This window comes from Temnothorax nylanderi, unplaced genomic scaffold (genome assembly GCF_030848795.1).
Source record: "Temnothorax nylanderi isolate EJ_2023f unplaced genomic scaffold, tnyl_v1.0 TNYL_tig0218_pilon, whole genome shotgun sequence".
NCBI classification, from domain to species: Eukaryota; Metazoa; Arthropoda; class Insecta; order Hymenoptera; family Formicidae; genus Temnothorax; species Temnothorax nylanderi.
The window spans coordinates 305511-313620 of record NW_027249280.1 but is presented as its reverse complement, the minus strand read 5'-3'; the positions used below and the strand labels follow the sequence as shown (position 1 = coordinate 313620).

Below are 8110 nucleotides of genomic sequence, written 5' to 3'. Positions count from 1 at the left end.
ATTGAATATTACGATATGCGTAATCTTTCTTTACAACAATTGTCTTTTGAAATTGAATTCATATATAAATTCTTGTTTCCATTCGCGCTTTGCAATTTCAAAAGACAATTGTTGTAAAGGAAGATTACACATATCGTAATATTCAATTTCAAGTGCATCGTATTTATCAGTTCGCTGCAGTTAAAATCCAAAGTCGTATTGTATTTTCAATGCTTTGTTTGCTGCAAATAAATTCATATACAAATGTTCTCATTTGCAATCAAAAATATGTATTATTACCTTCCGTATTCCAAAAAATCTTAAACGGGTTTTTAATATTCAATGTTGTGTGTCCTATTAAACAATAAGACATCAACTGTTATAAGACAAAGTGTGAGAACGCAGGCATCTGCGCCGCGAAGTGGTGCGCAGATGCCTGCGCACCTAATTGGTCCGTGCGGTGGCGTGCGAGTTAATCTGCAAGTGCGTGGCGCGCGTCGTAGACGCACACGGTCGTACTTCGTATAGTACAGAGAAAGATCAGATAGATTCGAGTTTTGTTGGGTCCGTTCCGTTTCACGCATATGCGTGCATTTATCTATAGCATACGTAACGTTTACTATAGACAATGCGCGCATCATGCGTGAAACGGAACGGACCCTTTGTTATCGCCGTCAGCTGGTTGTTCAGGTTGTTGTGTTAGAGGTTAGAGTCACAGCCGAGTCCCGAATCCGGGCCCGTATTCTGGTTCCTGCTACCGACTCTCGATTCGCCGAAGCAGTGATACACGTTGAATAAAATATTTGTGAAGTGTGTACACAGTGAATAAGTCGAAGATATAACTACAAGGAATAACAATTGGTAAGTAACTAATAATATAATTTATTTGGAATAATGAAAACCGATCACGTTACATGGGGTTAATATAAAGCTAGTACGTAGAATTCACGTGGAACATAACCTTTTCGTGCTGGCGAGCGCCAACAATCGTTTTTATGTAAATATTAGTCCTTCTGTCATCTACAAGTGCCTCTTAGACGATTATACTATTATTTTCGTAGTAATTTATATTTTGAGATATTTCGTTAACGAGAAATTGGACTGCTGGACTCGCGTGATTTTTGCCAGCATCATGGTTCCACATGTCCAGCGATCCAAATTTTCGTGGAAGAAATATTTCAAAATACCACAAGTTACATGGCTGAGATAAGTTGTTTGAAAAAATTATAACACCGTTTTTCACATCGATATGCGTTACTTCAAATTTCAAGCCGAAATAAATATTTGTAAATTTGGGAAGAACATGAGCATCATTGTAGTTTTTTTCAATTTTTTCAGATAAGATGTATGTATGTCAGTTTTGTGCCTACCAGTCCCAACAACTGGCATCGTATTTGGAGCATCGAAAATTGCATTTAAACATCACTCAAAACTTCCATTGTGGTTTTAATGGATGTAAAAAGATGTTCCGCCTACAAGTGTCCTTACGATCTCATTTGTTGCGGACACATAAAGTTCTCAGAGGAGTAAAAACCGATAGTCCCTATACTTCTCGTACTGTGAATACCAAATTTATCTGTTCGATGCCCCTGTGCATAAAAGAATTCGACTCGTCTCGAGCGATTATTAAACATTTAAAATGTCATATTCGACAAAAAGAAAAAATTAAGTGTCCTTTTAGAGACTGCAATAATGAATATGATATTTTGCATTCCTTCACCGGACATTTATCTAAGAAGCACAAGAATCCTCCTGCCGGTAATACATCATGCCTCGCTCTTAGTACGTGTATATCGGGCTGCGAAAATTTAACTCTCAATGAAAGTTGCATCGATGAACAACCGAAGTTTAGTGATGTTTATGACGATACACAGCACCGAAATTCGACGGATCTATTCCTCTTGAACGTAGCACAATTGTTTTTAAAATTGGAATGCCAATTATTGGTGCCAGTGTCATCACTTCAGACTGTTGTTTCGGGTACATTGAGTGCGCATGAACAAAGCCAGGAAACAGTCAAATCTAATTTGAAGACGCGCTTACGTGAAGAATGTATTTTATCAGATCAAATAGATTCAATTGTCAACCAAGTATTTAACGATGACCCTTTTCTTGTATCAACTAAAAAATTGAACACAGACTACAAACGTAAACGATTTTACAAAGATCATTGTGCATTTGTAGAACCCGTTGAGATAGTACTAAGCACCGATCACAAGCAAAAAAGTTTTTCCACTATGTTCCTATTCAAGAAACTTTGAAAGAACTCTTTACGGATAAGTCTCTCAGCAATGAGCTCCGTCGTAATTGTGAAATTCGCGAACAAGATGTTCAGACAGATTTTACCGACGGATCTGTATTCAAAGACTCTGTTTTTTTTAAACAAAATCCAAACGCGCTAAAATTGATTTTATATCAAGACGCATTTGAAGTTGTAAATCCGATCGGAACTGCTGTTCATAAACATAAATTAATTGGAATCTACTTGAGCATCGGTAATCTTCCGGAACACGTACGATCGCATGTGAATGCAATTAAACTCGTTGCGCTTTGTAAGGAAAAGGATTTTGATCATGATAAAGTATACGGGAAAATTGTAGATGATTTGAAAACAATAGAATCGGAAGGACTACAGATGTCTTCGGGGGAAATAATAAAAGGGTCACTTGTTTTTATTGCTGGCGACAATCTTGGAAGCCATTCACTTGGTGGTTTTGTTGAAAATTTTAGTATGGCGACGTATTTCTGTCGATACTGTCTAGCTACTCGAGACGAACTTCATAGTAATGACGTTCAGCCTATGATGTACGAACGAAGAACGATTGAAAATTACAACGACGCGTTACAAAAAAAAGGAGAAAAAAATCACCACCAAGGCATAAAGTTCAATTCCAAGTTTAATGAATTGAGAAATTTTCATGTTTGTAATCCAGGATTGCCGCCTTGTCTCGGCCACGATTTGTTAGAAGGAGTTGTTGCATATGATTTGAAAATTTACGTTGATTATTTCATTCAAGAAGGATGGTTCTCATTATCATTTCTAAATAAACGTATTGAATCTTTATTTATTCGCTACAAGATATGAGAGACAAGCCATGCCCAATTTCAAAAAAAAAAAGAGAATCATTGGTGGGGCGTGGCAAATTTTTATCTTCATCAAACTTTTCCCATTACTAGTGGAGGATAAAATTTACGATGCTATGGATGATGTATGGCGGACTGTTCTTCTTCTTGGAGAAATAGTCGAAATAGTTTGTGCTCCTACGATCCACAAATCTTGTTTGTCATATTTAGAAGTGATTATAAGCGAATACATTGTTTTAAGAAAAAACATCGAGCCAAATCTTCGTCCAAAACATCATTATTTGAGACATTACCCTGAATTAATTGTGAGATTCGGGCCATTGATGAAGGTTTGGTCTCTACGTTTTGAAAGCAAACATACGTATTTCAAGCGAGTTCTTCGATACAGTCGAAATTACATAAATATCACTAAATCTTTGAGTGAAAAGCACGAACTATTTCAAAGTCTACTTCGATTTGGTGCAGATATCAGACCAGAAATTGATATAAAAGAAATGTCAAATTTTCAAAAATGTATTTATCATGACAGCATTCAATCAGCAGTAGGAAAAGTACGTCTTTCCGATAATATTCAGGAGTGCAATGAAGTAACGGTGAAAGGCATTGTGTACAGAAAGGAAGATTGTTTGGTGATTCGGCAAAAAGGCTATCAATATGGTATTGAAATCGGAAAAGTGTCTATTCTTTTGAGCGATGAACAATGTGTATTCATGGTATTCGAAGTATTGGAGACGCTTTTTATTCCATATCTTCGCGTTTATCAGATCGGAAAATGTGTCAGATACGAATGTTTATCATTAGACGATTTGCCAAGTACAGAAAAACTGTACATATATAATATTGGGACCATTATTTGCGTGAAACCAAGCTACGGTTTGGTTGCTCGCCCTCTGTAAAATTGAAGCTAATATTGAAGGTTGGTTTTTGCAAAGAAAGAAAAACTGCAATAAGTTATGTGTGTCTCAGAAATGGTGGAGGTGCATCACAAATTCACAAATAATTGTATCTTGACTTTTATGAAATGTTGTGCATTATGTTTACGCATTCGATATCTTTTCTTATGTTTTGGTGTTATTATTGCTTTATTCGCAGATCTGCAGATCAGCAGCATGTCACTGTTTAAAGTGTGCCATTCCGATCGTTCCAGAAAAGTAATGATAAAAGCAGCGACGCTAACAGAGCTAATTGCTGGTGCAAAAGCTAGATTGAAAATGGCTGACGTTGTGTATAAGGTTAACACGACTTTTCTTTTTTTCTTTATTCTGCAACTTTTGGCATTGACCGTTTTGCTGCATGTGCCGCATGGTAGATTTACATATTTGCATGAAGACGCCTCTTTTTGCTAATCTTCTGCAGGGCGCAATAAACTGCAAGAAGGGCGTCGCCGTTTGAAGAAAATATTATCCTTATAATGTATCGTATGACGTTTTTTGGAAATCTTTCGGCAATCTTTTCGAGATTTACTTTTTCACATTTAATATGTGTATGCAGTCATTGTTTTAATTAACTTACTTTATTTTCTATAACGTCTCTCATTCAGGTAGTATTAGAAGAAGACGGAACCGAAATCGACGATGACGAAATTCTTTCTGACATTGCGAAGCTCTCTCAAACACCCGTAAATCTTATGCTACTGTCGGAGGATTTATCGTGGCAATCATTGGCCAAGAACAGTGCTGTTGAGAACTCCAAAGCTGGACAATCTACTCCAACGACAAGCATTTCAGGGGGTCATGATGATCAGATTACTTCGTCGCACCCCGTAGAAGTATTGGGAAGCAACATATGGAAAATATTCCCAAGGCGTCTGACAGAATGCTGCAATAACGGTCAAAGAGCTCTTGAAGTCGACAGACGAACAATGGTAGCTGGTATTGCAGAGTACATGACACAAGATCTGAAAGACTACTCAAGAAGAACGGCTGAGCGGATTGCAAAGATCATCACTGAGAAATATCCCAAAACCTTCAGCGATGTGATCAACAATAAAACCGTGGGATCTGGAATGGAAAGTTTGCGGCAGCAGATTTATAACGCCGTTAATTATCGAAAAGGAATCGATAAGGAAACAAAAAGACGCGCCGAAATTCGGCTCAGTGAGGAGACCGCAGATGATCCTGCTCCTGCGCTACCGAAGCCGCGAAAACAAGATGAATATGGTTGTACTGAGTACGAACCACTTTTGCCGCCAACCGAGTCGACAACTTCACAAACAAACAAAAAATTGCAACTTATTCAATTCTTCAAATCTGACGAGAAAGACGAAAAAAAAATATCTCAATTAATGGACGATACCTACCCGACACAGAGAGTCGACATCAATAAGAAAACGAGAGATCTCGTCCAATTGCTCCAGGTCTGGCCGTACCTTCAAAGCCCAAAGTACCTCATAGACCATGCTTCACGTCTTCTTGGCAAATCAGTTCAAGCAACGTGGGAAGAAAGTTTGACTATGTACGCCAAGCCAATCCGAAAATACATTATCTTCAGCGAGAAATCGAAAATGATAAAGTTACGGCAATCGAATAGCATTAGCGAAACGAAACCGAATGAATCTAAGATTGACATTCTTCAAATAATATCTGATGCAAAAGCATCGAGTACAGCTACACAAAGTGAAGTCGCATTGATAGCGGTGATCTTTCCTCTAATCGCCACACAGTTGAAGGAAGATCCGCAATACTTATTCAGGGTCATACCCGTGAGTGCCATAATTTTCTATTTTTGACATTACTGCTTGCAAATAATTGTGAATTGATCTCAGCAATCACTGGCTTAGTGCTTTCCCTATATATTTTATTCACATTGACTCGATTTTGAATATTTTTATTTTCGTCAAATTCCTTTAACTAGTGCTTTATGTTTGAACGATTATATTTCTTTCGGCACTTTTGGATTTGGAATGGTTTTGAAACCATTTGGATGATTTAAATGTAGATTAGTTTGAAATTGTCACAGTACGACTTACTGTTACTAATCGATTTGTACGCTTTACTTTGCTTGTAGGAGGACGTAGAGAGCACCGAAATAGCAGATTACGCAAAACAGGACTCCCCGATTATGATTGTGAGAGGCAAGTTATAATTTACATGAATAAGCATATACACATGCAGTAATAATTGTATAGGAATTTGTAAAATTTTGAAAAATTAATTATATATAATTTTTAGTACTTTATTAGACAGCGGAATTGGTTTAATAGTCATATTGTTTATCTGAATTTAATATAATATAACAGGAAAATCGTTATTCGACATCGAAGCAAAGTGCGACGTCGTACTGGAGGAAAAGGTCGTCCTATGCGCCCGAGGTGTACTGGATGGATTTCTAATTACGTTTTTGGCATATTACGTATTTGGCTACGTATATCTGCCAGAGGTTCAAAAAACTTTGGAGTTTATTCAAAGGTAAGGTATTTTTGTGTATACCATTTTCTTATCAAGGGTCTGTGGCGCATACATATAACTGGAAAAAAAATATCAGATTACGTTTTCGTAATATATATTTCTCACAAATGATGTAAAATGGAGTAAGGAAACTCTTTCGTGCTGAACGTCTCTTGAACGTCTTTTTTTAAGAGTCTTATTTTCTTTTATTTCAGAGTATTACTTCAAATAAACCCTAAAACTGGACATAAGCGGAAGGAAAATAAAAAAAGAAACGCACTGTCCTATGATAGTTCCGTGATGAAGCTGGCTAATGCTGTGGAGGCTTTTAAAGATTGAGATTTTCGACGAAACGATTAAAAAATGACAGTTTATTACAAACAAAATAATCAGTTTATTACCAAAAAGCAAATATATATTACAAAAAATGTATATTATAGTAATTTAGTTTAAAGAAATATAAGTGTTCTGATATGCAAATAATCGGAGTTTATTTTTTATATTGAATCCACACCTTTTGTTTAGAAAAGGAATCAGAAGAGGTCAAATTGGGCAAGCAACTTTAAAATGGTATATCCATTTTAATATATATAATATATCCTATATATAAATATTATCTATGATGATCGTTAAACGATAAGCGATTTTCTTTTTTATGTGTGTAGATTTTCAATGTTTCTAACGTATAAAAAGTGTGTGCAAAATAATTTTGGTGTACTCGTGTACGTAAAGATTCAATATATTTTTATTTTTATAATTGTGAAAAATATTGTATGTGTACCACGGAGAGAAAGCTTTTTTCAGACTTAAAAATAATGTATTTATTAATATAATTATTTAATAAATACATTCATTATTTTTCAGTTATACAAATAAATAGTATATTGTGCACCTAGGGGAAAAAGTTACGTGTTTCAGACAAGTGTGTGTAACCTTCGGCTCGGGCGGCAATCACTGCACGAGTCTGAAAAAAGCTTTCTCTCCGTGGTACACATACGATATTTTTCACAATTACCTTTACGGAAATGTTCGAATTTTGATGCCTGTAGAGCGAGGCGACAGTGGCCAACTTCACGCCAGGGCGGCTTACTTTCTCTCCCTAGGGAGGAAAAGTATAAAGTCCTGGTGTGAAATTGTGGGCATCACTTTCGTCCCGCTCTACAGGCATCGAAATTCCAACATTTCCGTAAAGGTATTGTGAAAAAAATATTTTTATTTAATATTCAATATTTTTAACAATATATTAAAATATTGTTAAAAATATTGAATATTTAAAAAATCTGTATTAAAATAAGTACAAAAATGTAGGAAGTTTTTATGCAGATACCGTAAATGAAATTTCAAATAAGATATTGAAAATTAAAAAAGTGGTATTTTGAAAATAAAAGTAACGAGCATTAATATTACTATACGCATCTGTTTGAAAAATCAGATACTTGTAAAGCAATTTTGACCTTTAAACATATGTAAATTAAGAAACAGGTCTCGGAATTCTCAGAATCAAGACCATACAATTAATGCACTGTATGACACTTTTGTGACACTTGTTTCTATGATATTTCTACACATTTGTCCCGTAATAACCACTATGTATATTGATAATAATATTCCAACATAGTAAAATTACAACACTTATGTACTTGAAATTTATTTAGTCTTGA

The 8110-nt window shown here is 35.7% G+C and overlaps 1 protein-coding gene across 4 annotated transcripts; it reads left to right on the top strand.

The window, feature by feature from the left end:
* The first annotated feature begins 553 nt into the window (after positions 1-553).
* LOC139779290 (uncharacterized) lies at positions 554-6932 on the top strand. Of its 4 annotated transcripts, none has more exons than XM_071717597.1 (6): positions 554-840; positions 4156-4295; positions 4604-5764; positions 6070-6136; positions 6302-6470; positions 6665-6932. In XM_071717597.1, exons 2-6 carry the CDS (start codon positions 4173-4175, stop codon positions 6786-6788), a joined length of 1644 nt encoding a protein of 547 aa, XP_071573698.1. In that variant the 5' UTR covers positions 554-840; positions 4156-4172; the 3' UTR covers positions 6789-6932. The 4 variants fall into 4 exon arrangements, with proteins under 4 accessions (XP_071573698.1, XP_071573700.1, XP_071573699.1 ...); XM_071717598.1 differs by lacking the exon at positions 554-840 and adding an exon at positions 3093-3979; XM_071717599.1 differs by lacking the exon at positions 4156-4295.
* Positions 6933-8110: the final 1178 nt, after the last annotated feature.

Coding starts and splice junctions, on each gene's coding strand:
- LOC139779290 (XM_071717597.1), top strand. CDS start 4,173: ATGTCACTGTTTAAAGTGTGCCATTCCGATCGTTCCAGAAAAGTAATG. Junction 6,137..6,301: donor CCCGATTATGATTGTGAGAG/GCAAGTTATAAT, acceptor ATAATATAACAG/GAAAATCGTTATTCGACATC. Junction 6,471..6,664: donor ACTTTGGAGTTTATTCAAAG/GTAAGGTATTTT, acceptor CTTTTATTTCAG/AGTATTACTTCAAATAAACC.